The sequence below is a fragment of the Oenanthe melanoleuca genome, chromosome 9 (assembly GCF_029582105.1).
Source record: "Oenanthe melanoleuca isolate GR-GAL-2019-014 chromosome 9, OMel1.0, whole genome shotgun sequence".
Taxonomy (NCBI): domain Eukaryota; kingdom Metazoa; phylum Chordata; class Aves; order Passeriformes; family Muscicapidae; genus Oenanthe; species Oenanthe melanoleuca.
In genome coordinates this window covers 10,557,354-10,576,571 of record NC_079343.1, presented here as the reverse complement: position 1 = coordinate 10,576,571, position 19,218 = coordinate 10,557,354, and the positions used below count along the sequence as shown (strand labels likewise).

The following is a 19,218-nucleotide window of genomic DNA, read 5'->3' as shown; positions in this document are numbered from 1 at the left end:
TTCACAATGGTGCAAAGCACATGGAGAAGTGGAAATGGAAGCAGTGCTGTCAGTAACATGTAATAGCAGCTGCCATCTGGCATCTCTGTTGCAGATTTAAGTCTGATGAACCTTCTGTAGGAGACAGGTATCTTAAATTTCTTCAAGGGACTAGAATTTGTGTTCATTAGCAGAAGGAAATCTGTTGATTGTTCATGTATTTGCCCTTTTGTAACGATTCTTTTCCTGGAAATAATATTTTATTATAGGTGCGACATGATCTTGCCAGAAAAGTTTTTGATTGCTGCAGTATTATGATGAAAAATGACTATAAAGTGACAATTTATTTGCTTCCACACATCCTTGTCTATGTTTTGTTGGGATGCAGTCAAGAGGATCAACAAGAGGTGAGATTTTTTAAGGTAGTGTTTTTCACAGAAATGGTCAGGAGCTGTTCTTCATGAAAGCTGCTCAGATCTCTAGGCCTACATGACTAAATTGTTCAGGTGTTAAACTCCTTTCTGTGTATTAGTAATATAAATAATAATATATAATAATATATAAATATAAATAATTTATTATTATTATTATTATTATTATTATTATTATTATTATTATTATTATTATTATTATTATTATTATTATTATTATTATTATATTATAATAATATAATAATAATTTTCTAACAGAGTTTTGAATATACTCATATGAGTTTGTGTTGGAATGGCTCTTCTGTGGATTTCCATCGGTTGGGCCTAGGATAAGACATTATTAGTTAATTATGACTGCAGTAACATCAACAGCTGGAGTGGTACAAAGAGGAAGAGTGCAACAAAAACTGCCAGTAAATTGAACTTGTATAATTCCAAAAATTCAGACATATAATTTTTTCCTCTCCTTTACATACAATTACAATTTCAGTGGACAAACTATTCAGCTGCCAGATTCACGTGGAGCAGGATTCATAGATGTGTTGTAACAAAGTAGGGGTGGGGGAGAAGTCATCCTGCTTTCCTTCCATTTACTTGAGCTGTCAGTGCATGCTGCCACTTTTACTGGGAGCAGCACATGCATGTACAGAGAGATGCAAGTCTGCAAGGACTCTTTGTAAGCATATCCTAGCTGAAACAAAGGCATTAGAAGATACTGAAAAGTATAACTTACATTCCATTTATTTGAAATTTCACAGCTAAAATATCTGTGTTTAAATATTGTGGGTGTGTAGAGGCGTGTGATGATTTTTCTTGCGTGAGCAAGTACATCCAAAATAAGCATCTGTTATTTATGTTAAGTCATATTTTATGGATTAAAACAAACAGAAACAGATATTTTGTCATGGCATTTGTTTAAACAGAAGCTAAAAAGTAAATCTGTAATCTCATGACCAGTAGATAATTGTATTCATACCAAATCTTGAAGTATTGTATTTGTAGAAGAGGTGCAGTAGCATTTGTTGTGTCTTGAAACCTCAAGACTTTCTCCCTGTAGGGAATCCCTTAAAAACAGCTTCTGTTTGGTTTGCCATTTCTTCCTTTTGAAATAATTGGACAACAAGATCATGAAAATAATGTCCAAATTATCAAAATATGCACTTAAAATATTTAGTATTTTAGTTTGACTTTTGTGTTAATTGCTGTTTCCTGCTATTTTGCTGTGGGCATGACACTTGTGTCTTTCACCTCTGTGTAGGTTTACATGGAGATCATGGCTGTTCTGAAACACGATGACCAGTCCAGCAGGAGACTTGAGGACAGTGCATCTGATCTGAGCCAGCTGAGCACACAGACAGTGTTCTCCATGCTGGATCATCTCACTCAGTGGGCGAGACATAAGTTCCAAACACTCATTGCTGAGAAAAATGCTAGCAAGTCTAGCAAAGACAGAAGTGATCTAAAAAGTGAGAGATGCTTATTTTATTTCAAATGGCATTTACATTATTCAAATAGGTATTTTTTTATGTTTGCAGCTTCACATTATGACCATTTACAAATGTATTAGTATAATATGTAATCTCTTTTATGATTTCTTAGTATCATATTGTGGTTGCCACCCCTTCCACCCCAAATGGATTGTTCTGAATGCCTGTTGCAAGGAATAGAGATATAAAATTTGAACAAAGTAATGTTCATTTCCTGATAGTTTTCTAAACATTCAGTTAACTGAATATAGTATTATATGACATGTGTAATATTATATATAATAAAATGTAGAAAGTTCACTAGAATGGTTCTAAATTAATTATTGTTGACAGAAGAGAAAACCGTGTTCTTTAATTAGTACTATTCTCACTAAATTGTTAAATGAATTAATTGAATTTTGATGCATAAAGTAATACTTATAAATGAAATTTCAATTTACAAAGTTTTTAATGTGTCTCTTCAACAGCATCAAGTGAGGACTATGGAGAATATCAAAATGTGACACGCTTTCTAGACCTCATTCCCCAGGATACACTGGCTGTGGCCTCATTTCGTTCCAAGGCTTACACAAGGGCTGTGATGCACTTTGAATCATTTATAACAGAGAAGAAACAAAATATTCAGGAACATCTTGGATTTCTTCAGGTTCTGAAGTTCTTTTTTGCTTTTGTTTTCTATTTTAAGATGAAAATATGTATGATGAATAAAGCTTGGTCAAAGAAAATATTTATTTGGGTACTTATTGAATGTAAGTGTTTAGTCATCTGTGTTTCAGCAATATTTAGTAGTTTCTCTTGCTTGACATGCTTTTTATATGAAAAGGAGCTTTCTATTTTATAACAAAAGATTGTAAATTCCTGAAAATAAATGTTGATAGTATAACATTTATTGCTTTGAAGTTGGCTCTGTAACTTTTACCAGAAAATACAGCCAACTAAAATGACAAAAAAAAAAAAAGTGCCAAATTACATTTGAAGAAATTCCAAGTGGCTTATTCTAAAGTAGAAAAAGAGCCAATACTAAAGGTGTTGCAAATTATAGAAATTATTTTCAAGAAGTATTTTAACCTGTGGGATGATCCTGTTTGTGGTTCCCTATGGTTTATATTTCTCAGTGACATTTCAAATTTGAAAAAAACTTAGTATGTTGCTTTTTCACCAAAAGTAATCATCTTTATCCTATCATGTAATAATAGGATATTTATTTTGCTCTTTATACAGATGGTTTCAGGCAACTTTATGTGGTATTCTATCAATAGTATGAGATCATAAATATTACTGTTTACTAAGCAGAAGTAGGGCTCAACTTTGGAAGGAGCCTGGCAAAACTGACATCTTCCATGAAAATTTATTGCTACAGGGTAGTGAGTGCTTCATATTCATGCAGTTCTGTGATTCTGCACATTATCTATGAAATAACTGCTTGTTTTTAATGGGCATGTCCAATTCTGTTTGAATATAGAAATTGTATGCTGCTATGCACGAGCCAGATGGAGTGGCCGGGGTGAGTGCCATTCGGAAGGCAGAGCCATCTCTCAAAGAACAAATCCTTGAACATGAAAGCATTGGCTTGTTAAGGGATGCAACAGCCTGCTATGATAGGGCTATTCAGCTGGAACCTGATCAGGTATCTTTTTTTTTTCCTTTTTAATAAATATTATTATATTTAATCTTAGCTCACAGACGACTAAGGCAAAAAAACTTCTCAGAATATTGAAATAAAATAAGAATCTAAGTGTTTATTTTGCCAGTTGCTAAATAACTATTGCTGTTGGAAGTGGCTTATGAACTGAAACAAATCTCTTACTGGATTTTTTGAATGATCATTTCTCTTACGGTACAATTAGTTATGCCTTTTGTATTCAAAATCACACAAATGGGCATATTTCTTTCTTCAGATTGCCATGAATTTCAATAATGTGTATGGGGGTTTTCATTTGTTGTTTTGGGTTTTTTTTTCCTCTTTCTAGATTATTCACTATCATGGTGCAGTGAAGTCCATGTTAGGCCTTGGTCAGTTATCTGCTGTAATAACTCAGGTCAATGGAGTGCTTGCAAACAGGTACTGTAAGCATCTAATACACAGTTCATTTGAATAACATGAAGCTCTGGTATAAATCTCTGTCTCAGTAGCCATTTCTGCTCATTATCAAACATTTCATTAGTTCAATTAAACATAATTGAATTAGTAACAGGAAGCTAGAAGACTCTGAGTGCCTTATCTATAAATTATTTATTTCAAGTCCAGAAATGTTCATAGTTCTTGTCTGCACTGTGAGCAGTGTTGGTATGTGCTTTAATTTCTTAGATAGAATTTTTGCATTGTTTCCCATGTCACTGATTCCATTGGTCTTTTATAGTCTAATAGGTAGATGGATTAAAAGCTGGTAGTTTTTGATGTATACCACAGAAGTTAAATATGCTCTTTGGAGATTGCATTTGTGGGATCATGTTGTACAGCTCTTATTTGTTATCAATGCATGTCCTTTGGTTTTACTGACTTTCTTTAGAAGCAAGCTTATCTTGCCTCTTTTCAAGTAAGAGAAGTTTTATGTAAAGAACACTTGCTAACATAATGTAGGATTAACAAACTGAGAGGAGACAGCACAAAATTGTATTGCCTTTGTTTTCTTTTAATAGGTCTGAATGGATTTCTGAATTGAACACTTACAGAGTGGAAGCAGCCTGGAAACTATCACAGTGGGATTTACTGGAAAATTATTTGGCTTCAGGTAACTTATCATAATATATAAATATTAATACTTCATTGCATTTCTGAACAATTGTATGTTTTAGTTTAATCATCTTGAATCTAGGGGCAGCTATTGTCATTTGTTTTGGATTTTACTGGTAGGGAGGTTGGTTCTGATTGTGTTCTGGATTTTGTAACTGTATTTGATTGTATAGTCTTTGAGCAGAAGTTTCCAGTGCATGTATCTTTTGAGTCTATTTGGCTGGGTAGATTGTGGAGTTGAATTATACTGTTACTAACATGCAATTACTTAGTTCTGAGAAAAAGTTATTTTTCCAGTAGTATATTAAGACAAATTAGCATGTTCAAGTTAAGCTGCTTAAAGAAGCAGTCTTCTTTTTCTCCCTAAAGATGTGAAGTCCACTACTTGGAGTGTCAGACTGGGACATTTATTATTATCAGCCAAGAAGAAAAATGAAGCAGCTTTTTACGAGACCCTCAAGGTCGTTCGAGCAGAACAGATTGTGCCCCTTTCAGCAGCAAGCTTTGAAAGAGGATCCTATCAGCGAGGATATGAACACATTATCAGGTTTCTCATTTTCATGTCACTATTGTTAAATTCAGAAATCATGTAATCAAGTTTGCAGCAGCAAGAATTTTGCATTTCTACAGTAAATGGTACTTTTTTATCACTTTTTAAAAAAATATTCATCCAACTGAAGGCCTTTGATTAATTAGGAATTTATATTTATAGTCCATGGAAAACATTCACAATAAAACTATGTGATATGGTCTTTCCAAATCAGCTAGCAAGCAAATGTAAACATTGGGTCATAAAAACCAGCAATTTAATTCCATGCTTGAAGTAGTACAAATAGGCCAGTAACTCCATTAACTTAAAAGCATTGCTTTTTAGCTGTATGGAGGCTGAAAAGCACTCCTTTTTTTATCAAGTGAGAATTAAACCTCATCCCTTTTCTTTATTAATAAACTTTTAATTTGGCTGCAGTAGACTAAAAAGTGAGTAGCCTTTTTGAATAAAGACAATACTTCCTTTGCATCCTTATGGCAAGATACTGGCTGAAGCCAGCTGAAGTGCATGTTTTAATTACTTCTCCGTTCTATTTTCTGTTGGTGATTTCTGCAGTGTCGTTTGAGGAATGAAGTTAGGGTATTGAGAAAGAAGTGTTTCAAAGTAGTTTCCTTTAGCCACTGATCCAAGCTGTTTGGAAGTGTTTCAAGGATCACTTTATCTCTGTCAGATGTACCCACTATATTTGTACCCACTCTTCTCTGCCAGTGAGAAGTGAGGCATTTACAACCACTCAGCTTTCCATCTATGCAGTGGCAGATACTAACAGTAATGGTATTTTGAAATAAATGGAATAACTTCACTTTAAGTCAAAGTATATCGCTTTTAAAATGGGATTTCTTGAAAATGTCAGACTTTCTGAAGAATTGTTGCTGAAAGTAATGGATAGAAGTACTCTTTCTAAAGATTGACTTCCTCTCTTAGTGATCTACATTGTCTCGCTGTTTAGCACCTTGGCAAAAGAATATTGATGAAAAAATTAATCAGTTTATAAATCCTTGATTTTATGTACTTGCTTTTGCTGCATTTTTGCTTTTTAGAATAAATCCTACTGTGTGACATTATTTACAGGGCCAACTTTTAGAAAGAAAATTGCAAAAACTTTGTAAAATTTATATGTATCTCAAACAGCAATCAATTCTCACCATTTTTTTGCCTTTATTTTGCTAACACAGGTTGCATATGCTATGTGAGTTGGAACACAGTATTGGGCCAATGTTTCAGCAACCAGATGGTGACCACAGTAGAGATTCCCTGAACTGGTGTGCTCGTATTGAAATGACCCAAAACTCCTACAGAGCAAAAGAACCCATTTTAGCACTGAGAAGGGCTTTGCTTAGTCTCAGTAAAAGGTGAGGACATGACTGTTTCTTGTTTGTGTTGTATTCTCAGTAATAATGTGGGTTTCCATATGTGTGTTAAAAGAGAGAAGATAAAACTCTGGGAATTTGTTGCAGACAGAAGTAGTACTCTGATATTATGTACCTTCAAAATAAGAAGGAGAAGTGGTGTATAAAGGAAAGAGAAGGAATAAACAGGTAGAAAGTGTATTTTTTTCTAGTTCTAAATGGAAAAAAGGTGAAACAAATGTATTTAAACAGTTTTAAATTATCATTATGTAGTATGTTATTTCTTGAGAAATTCAACTTGTGTTTCAACACATTGTGACTTTTACTTCAGATTTTAAAGTAGCACTCAAAATGAAAATGTTTCATTTTATGTAAAAATGTCCCTGCAGCCAGGATTACAGTGAGCTTGTTGGTCAGTGCTGGCTCCAGAGCGCCAGAGTTGCAAGGAAGGCTGGGCATCACCAGACTGCCTATAACGCTCTGCTGAACGCTGGGGAATCAACGCTCTCCGAACTTTATGTAGAAAGAGCAAAGTGGCTCTGGTCCAAGGTAAGGAAAGCAAAAATGGAATTTAATTTCCTAAATGCAAGAAAATAATATTTTTAGTTTTCTTCAAGAAAAGAAAAGGCACACAATCAGCATATGTAAAGCTAGATATGTCAGCTGGGACTATCAACACATTGCAGCTGATCCTCCAGTTGCTGGTCAGCCCTGTTCTATACCCATTGACTTTCCTGGCACCTCTGTATAAAACTAGTATAAAACTACCTGCCTCTGTCAATGCAAATTTAAATTATTTTAATAGTAGACCTCTTCTTAATTCGTTTCCTTTTAACTAACAGCAGTAGGCAGCAAACGTCAGAGAAATTATTGTGGTACACCTGAAGGCATTTGTAGTCAGCAGTATTCAATTACCACAGCCAGAATGGCCTAGAACACATTGGGAGACATAGCCTTGCCTTAATAACAGCTCTAAGAGGGGAATTTTGCATCTCCCTTATTTAAAGTATATAAAATGTTTTTTTGTCTTTCCCTTAGGGTGAAGTTCATGAAGCACTAATTGTTCTCCAGAAGGGGGTTGAGTTATGCTTCCCTGAAAATAAAGCACCCTCCAATAGCAAAAATCAGCTCATCCATGGTCGGGCAATGCTGCTAGTGGGCAGATTTATGGAGGAAACTGCTAACTTTGAAAGCAATGCAGTCATGAAAAAGTATAAGGTAATATGGAATACTACTGTTAACAAGGCAGGAGCTTTCAATAATAATGTATTCCTTAAGTAAGCTGTTGTTCTGCTCCTGATGATGTCAACCAAGTATAGCATAAATGAGATTAAATAGTGCATTGATGTGTAGGAGGGAAGCAGTTCTTCTTGTAAAGATTTATGTGTGTTACCCAAGTTTAATGTGACACATCAGTACAGGGAAGACTGCAGTTCATATAATTGTTTTAAAATAAACCAGTTGCAGAAGCATGGCTTTTTTCTCATGCTTGCACAGATCAGAATTCCTCACTAAAATATGAGCTACTCCAAATACACACAGTTGACTGGGTGATCCATTGCATTGCTCTTCAGTGTTATTTCTCTCTCTGGTAGTGACTTGTAACTATGATTCAAATGTGCTTCAGTCTCTGAAGAATTATGACAAGGGACAACTGGTATGATCTTCTTAACACAGCACTGCATGCTTCATCTTGTGATGCATGTGAAATACTTTTTGGCATTAATATTGCCTCCTAATACAGTAGGAGATGCAGATGTTTATGCTTCCTTAAAAGCAGCATGTCTCCTGTCCAGGTTTCGGCATTTAATACAGTTAATAATTACTGCTCTCTTACTATAACATAATTCTGCAAAAGTCATTTAGACAAAAATATAAATGTATCAAATCAAATGAAGGTAGAAATAATGCAAACAAATGAAATTTCAGCAAATTCTATGAAAACACTAATACTCAGTACTCTCTGCTAAGTATTGGCACAGGAAAGAAGCCAATGTTACTAGAGAAGGGATGTGCCTCTCACCAATTATTTATTTTCTAATACATGTCACACAATTTTTTGTTTTTCTTTTAAACATCATGATTTAGAAGGAAAAAAAAATGTGAAAAATATGGAATCAAAGATTCATTAAGGACAGAAAGATCATTGAGTTCCAACTGTTAATATCATGCTGTTTCACTTTCCAAAAAGCTCTAAGCAACTCAGTACTGAGTTATTACGATCAGGAATCTTATTTTAATGAACCAGGTTCAGGAATTCCATATCATTCTGTCTTGAATTGTCTGTCTCCAAAACCAAAAGGTATTTTAAAAACAGACTTCTAGTTTGAAGAGGCAATTATCTTGAGGCAAAATTAGAATTTTTGGAGTTACAGGGTTAACAACAATTTTTTGCATGTACTCGGCACTATGTAACTAATACTAGATTCTTCTTTCTTGAGAATTCTATTATTTTTTTAATTTTAAGTTAACATCCTCTCAGAAGAAATTATCTCATTTTGATTTTGTTGCAGGATGTTACAGTTTTCTTGCCAGAATGGGAAGATGGACATTTTTATCTTGCCAAATACTATGATAAATTAATGCCAATGGTAACTGACAACAAGATGGAAAAACAAGGAGATCTGATTAGATACATAGTTCATCATTTTGGGAGGTTAGAGGGGAACTTTGCTTACCTTCTATAAAGGATGACAATTATACTGGGAAAAAACATTTCTGTAGGAATATATTGTCTTTCACCAGTTCAGACTGACTCCAATTTTTTTGCACTATTGTAAAACAAAATACTACATGCTTCCTTTTTGTTTTCATACATAATTATTTTTACTTCTGACTAAGCAATTGTATCTTTTGTCAGACAGTTAATTATTTAATCTGTGGTTTTGAGTAATAAAAACAAACCCTTTGTATATTTTTGGTTGTTGCAGATGCATTAAAATGCTGGCATAAATTTCTAAAGTTAGAATGACATATTATTTCATATTAAATATTAATATATTAATAAATATTGCTATATTAATAAATATTAAACAAATGAGAATGTAAAATTTGTATTACTTCTAATATACATCATTAACATACTTTGATTTAAACACGTAATCACAGGTCTTTACAGTATGGAAACCAATTCATCTATCAGTCAATGCCAAGAATGCTATCTTTATGGCTGGACTTTGGAGCAAAAGCATATGAGTGTGATAAAGGTAGAACATTTGTTCCAAATATATAGTTCCCATGTCATGCTTTTGAATAGATGATTGAAAGAGCAGTGAAGTATACTTACAGTTCCTTGTTTAGATTTCTTGCCTGATGTTATATGGAAACAAGGAAGTACTGCTATTCTTGTAAAATACAGGATGTTAATATGCAGGAGAGTATTAATATTTTAATTTATAGTCCAGAATTTTTTCACTTATATAATGAGGCAGCATCATTCCTTGGGTAACTGAAGTCATTAGATACATGGAAAATCCTTGCATGCCCCTGATCACCACTTTTAAGGTGCCTCATGAGTGATGAGTAGTAGTTTTGTATGCACTTGCTACAGTTAAGTGTTAGATTTTGGGGCTTTTTTTTCGATTTGCTTTGGTTCCAGTCTTTTAAGGAATTTTACTGAAATTTTCCGCCTCGTTTTATGAAGGGGAAATAAAGGGGGAAAAAAAATCTTGTAGGCAGGAACATGAAGGCATGTGAACCTAATACCACAGATGTACTTTGAATGGGAGATTTTGGTACAAATGAAAATTGCAAAGATTGCTTGCAGGTCTGGAGTGAAGCAGAACAGTTGTGCTCCTTGATCTATAAGGAGATTTAATTTCCTGGTATTCTGCTTAGTTAAATACCCTATGTATTCAGTCCCTGTATGCTGTATTAAAAAGAACTTTACAGTAGGAGCTTTTTTTGTTGCCTTCAATTTTTTTGGCTTATGAAATTGCCAGCAAAATATGATTCTATACCCTTGATTTAAATGACTTTCCATTTCCAGTGGGGAGAACCAGGAACATTGTCTTTTCTTTCTATTTTTCAGCAGGTCGTTCAGAGCGTGTTCAAATGAAAAATGATCTGGCTAAAATAAACAAGGTGATTACAGAGCACACAAATCACCTGGCACCTTACCAGTTCCTGACAGCCTTTTCTCAGCTCATCTCCCGAATCTGCCATTCTCATGATGAAGTCTTTGCAGTTCTGATGGTGATTGTTGCTAAAGTGTTTTTAGCCTATCCACAGCAAGCAATGTGGATGATGACTGCTGTGTCCAAGGTACCTTGATTGTATAGCTACACCTTTATTTAGTTTACAAAACTGTTTTTCTCAGAAATGTAAATATAACCTATTTTACTCTAAGCTGATAAGAAGGATTTGAGAGTTGCATTTGTTGTGATACAGTGTTGTAGAAGAGGATATCAATGCCATCACTGCAAATTATTTTATTGCAGTCTTAATTCAAATATTACAGTTTAAATGTTCCAAACTGGAATGCTGATATGCATCCAAACTTGTATGGTGTATTAGGAAAGGAAATTTGAATACCAAATAGCTGATTAATTGTGTAGTTATGGGCAACAGATTTTGTTATATTTACTAATTGTGTTATTGTACTTACAGTCCTATAATCAAAGAATCAATTTAGTAGATAGATGTACAATTAATTAATTGGCAGTAAGGTCATTCCAAAACAGACTGGGAAGTGTGCTGCATACTATATCTTTAGGCTGGTGAAATAACCTTCATGATACACTGACATATTCGTGAATATTGGCCTTTTTGGTATGGGACTCTCAAGAATGATCTCAGAAGTACCCCCCACACACTCAGCAACAATACCACTTCAGCTTTTCAATTGAAGCACACCCTTCTCCAGATATTTAATATGATAAGCAATGAATAGAGGGAAGAATATTAATTACTTGGGGGGAATTCTTCAACTCATTGTTTAATAAATTTTAACTTTAATTTTTTTCCAGTCCTCTTACCCTATGCGTGTCAATAGATGTAAGGAAATTCTGAACAGAGCTATTCACATGAAGGAATCTTTAGGAAAATTTATTGGAGATGCCACACGCCTTACGGACAAGCTGTTGGAACTCTGCAACAAACCGGTACTTACAAAAATAAACAAATTAATGCATGTTGTAGGATTATTCAAGAATGTCATGCAAAAGCTGCTTCTGGTTGCTTTCATTAGCCAATTCATAATATTATTTTATTAATAATACTTTATTATATTAATAATTATCATATATCGATATTTATTATTATTAATTCATAATATTACTACAGTTTAGCAGAATCTGGACTAAATTGTAAAAGATTTAAAATAGCTCTCAAGTACACTGTAAAATATTTCAGTACATAATGCTTGTTTAACAGTGCATGGGCTTTACATTGTTTGTATTTTCGCATATCATTAATTTTCAGAGTTTTACTGTAAAAATAGGGTAGTTGTGCTTTTATGAACAAATTAATTTGATAATAAAGATAGAACTGAATTAATTCTTTCATTATTCTGTATTTATATTCAAAGTGAAAAATAAGTCTGTCATAACAGCCAGATATATTTACTTCTTGATTATTTAATTTAAAATGTAGCTTGCTGTTCTTCCTATTACAATTAGCATTTATTATTCTAGGCTATTTATTAGTTAATGTGAGTATTATTTTAAGTGTTTGTTAACTCGAAATGTTACTTCTAACTTTGATCTTTTTTTTTCAAGGTTGATGGAAATAGCTCAACATTAAGCATGAATATTCATTTCAAGGCACTGAAAAGATTAGTAGAAGAGCCCACATTCAGTGAAATTCTCATTCCCTTACAATCTGTAATGATACCAACTCTTCCTTCAATTCCTGGTGCCCATGCTAACCATGACCCTTTTCCTGGCTGCTGGGCCTACATTGCAGGCTTTGATGATGCGGTAAGGCTCTCGTTGACACCTGCTTTTTCACTTCATGTTAAACAAACACAGCTGCAAATACATCTTTGTTCTCTAGAAATGGGAGAAAGGAGTAGGGAAATTCCACCATTACTTTTGTGGAAACTGAGTGGCTTCTGTCACAGCAGCCTGAGGCAGGTGTGGCCCCTTGGCACTCAGATAAAGTTTTGGTCTGAAGTTAATGTGCTGCAGCACCGTGGAAGTGCAAACACAATTGGTTGCAGTGGTTTGTTACAATTGCATGCTTTATTTTGGATAATCTGATACAGATGTTAGTAAAGAACTTCATTTTTCTTTAGGTGGAAATTCTTGCCTCACTTCAAAAGCCAAAAAAGATCACCTTGAAAGGTTCAGATGGAAAATCTTACATTATGATGTGCAAGCCAAAAGATGATCTAAGAAAAGACTGTCGGCTCATGGAATTCAACTCCCTTATCAATAAGGTTTGATAAATGAGACAATAGGGTGCATTATACTTATTGACCAGGACAGAGCACTGAGCTAGCTAACAAAAAAAAGCCAATTTAGCTTAAGATAAAGCTCACTGGCAGAAAAGTAAACTGGTTTGAAATACCTTATTTCAGCAAAAACCAGTAGCAACTGGTACTGTATGACTTCTTACAGACTTGTAAAAACAATAACAAATTACAATATTCTGCCAAGAAATTACTTATTCCAGACAAAAAAAAAAAAAAAGGGCAATACAAAAAATAAATAGCTGCAGACTTTCTGCTGTCATGCTTAATATTTCTTGCTTAGTAATTTCTAGTATTTTTTATAAAACATAGGTAAATTAATCTTTTCATGCTTAGGTATTGTCAAACCTCTTATTTTAATTCTGTTTTGCTTTTCAGCAATATGCTTAAGGTTAAGGTACCATGTCTTCTTTGTGAGGTTAAAGCAAATGACAGCATCTCTGAAACACTAAAACATTTATTGCAAATATTGCTTTTAAGGGATTTAAGCCTGTACAAGTTACACAATTTGACTATTTTATTGCAAAATCCTCTTTTTTAAATTTACTTTGGAGAACAGATACACATTTTGCTTTCATTTCACCTGCTGCAGACTATGAAGATTAGATTTGTAAATTCTAGATTGTGCGATTGGAAAGTATAGATAGAATGTAAATTCTATAGATCCATTGTGATCCTATCTGTGTTATATGTTAATCTCATTTTCTTTTTGTGAATAGTGCTTAAGAAAAGATGCAGAGTCCCGTAGGCGAGAGCTCCATATCCGCACCTACGCAGTGATTCCATTAAATGATGAATGTGGCATAATTGAGTGGGTGAATAACACTGCTGGTCTAAGAAATATCCTGATAAAACTTTATAAGGAGAAAGGTAAAGATTATAGTAAAAGTTTTTTGGTATTTTTAAAGTGCTTGTATCTTACTAAGTAAATGAAACAAATGGCAAGAGACAGGCATTCTAGGAAGATGTAGTCACATGTATTTTAGTCTGTCTGTAATATATTATTATTCATATGTAGTGTGGTAGACTTTTGCTCTAAAATGGAAGACGGTGCTTGGAATGAACAAGTCCCCTACAAGAACTGATACCACTGGCATCTTAGTTACTTTCCTACATACAGTGATGTAAATTGTTTCAGCAGCATGGGGATTATGTGCAACACTGAATAATAAAAAATACTGCAAACCTTTTCGTTAGATTTGATTTGTTATTTTTAATTTCTGTTACATTTATGTGCGATAATTAAGATAATAAACAATTGAATCAAGGTTTAGAATACAGCAGCTTTCCAAAAGAAAAATCAGATTTCTTTTGAATTTCTTATTAACAAAGCAGTTTTCTGATCAGTGAAATAAACGTTTGGGGAAAACCTTCCTGTACCCCACAGCTGACATGATTTATAGATTATTTTTCATTTGATAATTTATTTCAACTTTATGGAGACATTTATTTTCATTAAATTACCATATTGTAATAGTACATATAAGGCTTTGTATTTGGGGATTTCTTCTGCCTAACTAAGGAAGTCTGTTGCAGGTATTTATATGACTGGGAAAGAACTGCGGCAGCACATGCTTCCAAAGTCAGCACCTTTGCCTGAAAAGCTGAAAATGTTCAAAGAGGTCCTTCTGCCTCGTCACCCTCCTGTCTTTCATGAATGGTTTCTTAGAACATTTCCTGACCCAACTTCATGGTGAGTGGCTGGGATTGGGCCAGTTCAAGAGCATTTACCTTATGTATTTCCCTAAGTTTTAATGGGACTCCAGGATGAGGAAGCTAAGCCAGGCAGTGCCTCAGAGTTCCTGCTGTATCTCCACAGGTACAACAGCAGGTCAGCCTACTGCCGCTCCGTTGCCGTCATGTCCATGGTGGGCTACATCCTGGGGCTGGGAGACCGCCACGGGGAGAACATCCTGTTTGATTCCTTCACTGGGGAGTGTGTGCATGTGGATTTCAACTGCCTTTTCAATAAGGTGAGAAATACCACTTGCTCAATGTGCTCTGTATGTTATATGCATATAAGTTACACATTTCTACTGTCTCAGGGTTTTTTCCAAATTTTTACTTTAACATATCCATTGTGTTCGTTGCCTCACTTTGTCTTGTATTTATAGCCCAAAAAAGCCTGGGATATATAAAGAGGATGTAATTGTTCTGTGTGCTGCATTCAGTGAAAACCAACTTTTTGATTTAGCAGTATCAGATGACCTGATGTGGATACACTGAAACAGCCCAAATTTTAGATTCCTTGTATTTATGACTCTTCCCTCTCCACATCACCCTCCAAACAAAACTGTAATTGCTAAATTCAGAATTCTGCTGCTGTGGAGAATTTCTTGTTCTCTTTCACACAAATTCATCACAAAATTTCTAACGGTTCTGTAAAATAAACAGCAGAAGTTGTGGCCAGATTGGGTTTTGGAGTTTTGGTGTTTCAGTTGAAAGATGCTTATGGTGTGGGACATGTGGCATTTTTAATTCAGATAAGTGAGGTAGAAATATTGTTAGGTTATTTCTTCTGGTTTCTTTTTAGTAAGTCTAAATTGTCCTGTGTAACATTTATTTTAAAAAAATGTTTTTAAGCTAACTTGCATATTATAAAAGAAAAGTCAGCATTTTGCAATGAGACTACAGAGCATAAATATATATTTAAGAACAAAATTTTATACATTTTATATGTATTAGTGTGTTAAAACAGGGAAAAAGAGGTTATTTGGACAAGTTATTATTTACTCACTGTAATTTCCCCTTATCTGAGTAGGACTATGAGCTAAGCAAACATCTCTTGCCAGCTGGGAAACTGCCACTGACAAAGATGGAGGAAAAAACCTAAAGCCTATGCAAATGTTACTCTTTAATAATGCTTAAAACACTTGAGGCATACCTTTTTTTTCTCATTGTAAAGGGAGAAACTTTTGAAGTTCCGGAAATCGTTCCTTTCCGACTCACTCACAACATGGTTAATGGGATGGGCCCCATGGGAACAGAAGGTCTCTTCCGAAGAGCCTGTGAAGTCACCCTGAGGCTGATGCGTGATCAGAGGGAGCCTCTGATGAGGTAGGGCAGCTGCTTTTGCTACAGATGCCTCAAAGCTGGCTGCAGTCTAAACGTGGGAAACAGTTAACTGCTGTGGAATATGCCAGTTCCAGCATATGCCTGTCCTGCAGCTCACTCTCACCATGACATGGAGCTAAATACAAAGCAGTATAAATATAGTATAACTACAAGCTCCTGTCAGTTTGTGTTTTGAAAATTAAATGTATTTTATGTATCATGTCCTTTTCTAAATTTTTTATTTATTTAGTGTCTTGAAGACTTTTCTCCATGATCCTCTTGTGGAATGGAGTAAACCTGTTAAAGGGAACACAAAAGCCCAGGTGAATGAAACTGGAGAAGTTGTCAATGAAAAGGTGAGTTTAAAACAAACACAACCTAAGTTATTGAAATGTTAAATGTCCATTATTGTAACAAGTTACATATTTCCCAATTGAAACTTCATCTCTTTTTTTCTTCTGTTCAAAAATTTCTCTGATTATTCCTTATTATCTTTCTGATCATAATTTTGATCTATAAAGATATTTTTATACTGATAAAAAATGTAATTTATCTATTAAATAATCAAACCAAAAAAGCCTGTAATTCTTTTGTGTTACTAAACCAAGGACAAGATCAGCAGAAGCAATGGATCTTGTTACCCCTCATTTGTACTGTCCTCCAGATTTACAGTGATGGTAACATTGGGAGTCCTTTCCATGTGTATTTTTGTGCTTTTCCTGACTGGATGTTTATTATTTAATAAATACATGCCTTGGTACATATCAAGAATTAAGTGATTAAAATTAAAATTTTATACTGTTTCTTTATTAGCTGATGCTGTCTTATTCATCCAAAGTACAGCTTTTTTTAATTATCTTCCCCCTGTGCAAAATTTCTGATTTGTCCCTTTCTATTTTTATTTTTTTAAGGATTATTTAATGAAATGAATGTGTAATAACAGATAATACTTAGGGAGCACTGACAAACACAACAGCTAAAATAAGGAAAATTACATCACTGAAACTGTACCACAACAAAGAACTTACCTGGGCTATTTCAGCACAGAAAATCTCCTGGTCTTCAGTTACTAACCAGGCTGTGTCTACATAATTTTCTTTTACAATACCACCCACATACTTGTATATGTTAAATGCTTTTTCTGGAGAGGTGCCAACGTTATGCTTGAGCTTTAAAAGAAAAAGTGTGAGTGTAATTGCTATGAACTAGCAACTCCAGGGAACTTTGGATCAGCTCATTTTGAGATGCTCAGCACAACTTTTTTAATTCGACTTCTTCATTTTCAGTGGCTCATAATTTTGACCTTAATTTTCCAGACTTAAATTTTATCCAGAATTCCAGGAACAAGGCTAGGAAAATGTTGCATTTATTTGAAAGTAATGGTATGAAATAAAATTTTTTTTAAATTCTCAAATATATTTATATAGCTCTGTCAGTCTTCTCTGGTAGGTTTAACTCTAAAAATGTAAGGCAAAAGTTGTAGCTTGACCAATAATATATCCATTCTAGAGAACTGTTTTTAAAAGTGAGTAGCCTTTGTTTTCAATGCAGCTGGTATAGGCATCTGGATTTTGTATTAAATTATAATATGACTTCCAACACATCCTAAGAAATACTGGTTTTATTTTGAGAAGTGGAAGTTCATGAACAGTACTAATTTTTTTCTTCTTCTTCTTTCCAGGCCAAAACACATGTCCTTGATATAGAACAACGGCTGCAAGGTGTCATTAAGACTAGAAACAGAATCAAAGGACTACCTTTATCTATTGAAGGGCATGTTCATTACCTCATTCAAGAAGCAAGTGATGACAATCTGCTCTGCCAGATGTATATGGGCTGGGCTCCATATATGTGAAATTTATTCCCTTTGGAATGATACTAGCCACAAGTGCTGTAGCTATAATACTGTTGGGAAGGAATCAGTCAGTGGTACCTGGTTACTTCTGTTGATTTTTGGCTGCAAGCAGAAGAAAAGGTTTATGGTCTTCCAAAATCAGTGTAAAATGTACAGTGCCTTGCAAGGATGCTATGAATGCAGATGTGTAAGGTGTTAGGACTTACTTTTTGTACATCCAAAGAAGGCAGTTCATAAGAACTGCATAAAAATTAGACTATGAAGGGCTCTGCAAGTGTCCTACTCTGACTATATGAAAAGATTTGTCGACAGATGCAATCTGTAAAGTTCTGTATATTTTTGTAAAGATGTTTCTCATTTGGCTTAGATTAGAAAATACAACAATGAAGTTTAATACTGATAGGATGTAAAGTGTTTATTTCAAGTTTTATACTCCTATTCAGAAGGGTTTTCTAAAAATTATTAGTATTTTTTTCCTGCAGTTGACTTTTCTTCAACCTTCTTCCATGTAGCCTGGCTGTCTCTAGGAAAGCTTTTGGGATCTTAAATCTTAGCATGAGTAAAGTGATACCATGTTCTGAACCTGTTTCCTTAGCCCTTGAGTGCAGTGCTCTAAAAACCCTCCAGAAGGACACGGCACAAAGCTGGGAGTTGAGGACCCTGCAGTGCAGCTGTAAGGCCAGGATAGCAGGCAGGTGGTTGTAGTTGTGACTGTAACATCCATGTAGACTCCTGAGAGCCTTGCACAGCCCCTCTTCCTCCCCTGGAAAAAGCACGGCTCTTGGGAGTATTTTTTAGACCCCATTTTAAAAAAGGTGTTTTAACACAGACAAGAGTAGACTAAAATATGGTTGAAAGGCAAATGCTAGCTTACAGTAATGCTTCCTTTCTAGGCATCCAAATTATAGGGAAATGAGAGGTGGGGGAGATAAGGAAAAATTATACCCTTTTAACCTACAGTAGGCTATCATTAGATTTTTTTGTACAGTGGTTTTGTTTCTGCTATTCTGAGAGACAAACAACACTGTTAGGTTTTCATCTCAGGCTCACACTGTGGTGTGGCACTCAAGTGTTTGTTCCGTTCAGTTGAAATCCAGATGTTTGGGAAAATAATGGGTCTGCAACTGCTTTAGGGCTTGTTTCTCTGTCTAGAAGCGTTGTCACTGTCCTATAAACATGACGAGTTTTCCTAGTAAAATATTTGAAACATACAATGTTTTTTTCCGGTGTTGTGTTTGAGTGCTGACGTTCTGTTGTTTTTCCCAGGCTTTATCAGTTCATCGGAGCGCAGAGAGCCGCCCGCGGAGCTGTCGCACCGGGCGTTGCCATCGCGCGGGGAGCAGATCCGCCGCCGGAGCGGGCCGCGG

General features: G+C 34.8%; 1 protein-coding gene across 2 annotated transcripts in view; it reads left to right on the top strand.

The window, feature by feature from the left end:
* The window catches only part of ATR (ATR serine/threonine kinase), a 40,019-nt gene extending 20,868 nt beyond the window's left edge, over positions 1-19,151 (top strand). The window contains exons 26-47 of one of the 2 annotated variants that reach the window (XM_056499152.1): positions 249-386; positions 1,669-1,876; positions 2,365-2,543; positions 3,360-3,524; positions 3,868-3,959; positions 4,538-4,629; positions 5,001-5,178; positions 6,357-6,533; positions 6,920-7,079; positions 7,569-7,748; positions 9,044-9,186; positions 9,639-9,736; positions 10,564-10,793; positions 11,498-11,632; positions 12,248-12,448; positions 12,766-12,909; positions 13,662-13,812; positions 14,479-14,635; positions 14,762-14,915; positions 15,848-15,999; positions 16,247-16,352; positions 17,678-19,151. In XM_056499152.1, coding sequence (XP_056355127.1) covers positions 249-386; positions 1,669-1,876; positions 2,365-2,543; positions 3,360-3,524; positions 3,868-3,959; positions 4,538-4,629; positions 5,001-5,178; positions 6,357-6,533; positions 6,920-7,079; positions 7,569-7,748; positions 9,044-9,186; positions 9,639-9,736; positions 10,564-10,793; positions 11,498-11,632; positions 12,248-12,448; positions 12,766-12,909; positions 13,662-13,812; positions 14,479-14,635; positions 14,762-14,915; positions 15,848-15,999; positions 16,247-16,352; positions 17,678-17,851 — 3,414 coding nt within the window. In that variant the 3' untranslated portion in view covers positions 17,852-19,151. Of the gene's footprint in view, positions 1-248; positions 387-1,668; positions 1,877-2,364; positions 2,544-3,359; positions 3,525-3,867; positions 3,960-4,537; positions 4,630-5,000; positions 5,179-6,356; positions 6,534-6,919; positions 7,080-7,568; positions 7,749-9,043; positions 9,187-9,638; positions 9,737-10,560; positions 10,794-11,497; positions 11,633-12,247; positions 12,449-12,765; positions 12,910-13,661; positions 13,813-14,478; positions 14,636-14,761; positions 14,916-15,847; positions 16,000-16,246; positions 16,353-17,677 lie in introns of both variants that reach the window. The other variant, XM_056499151.1, reaches the window with a different exon arrangement.
* Positions 19,152-19,218: the final 67 nt, after the last annotated feature.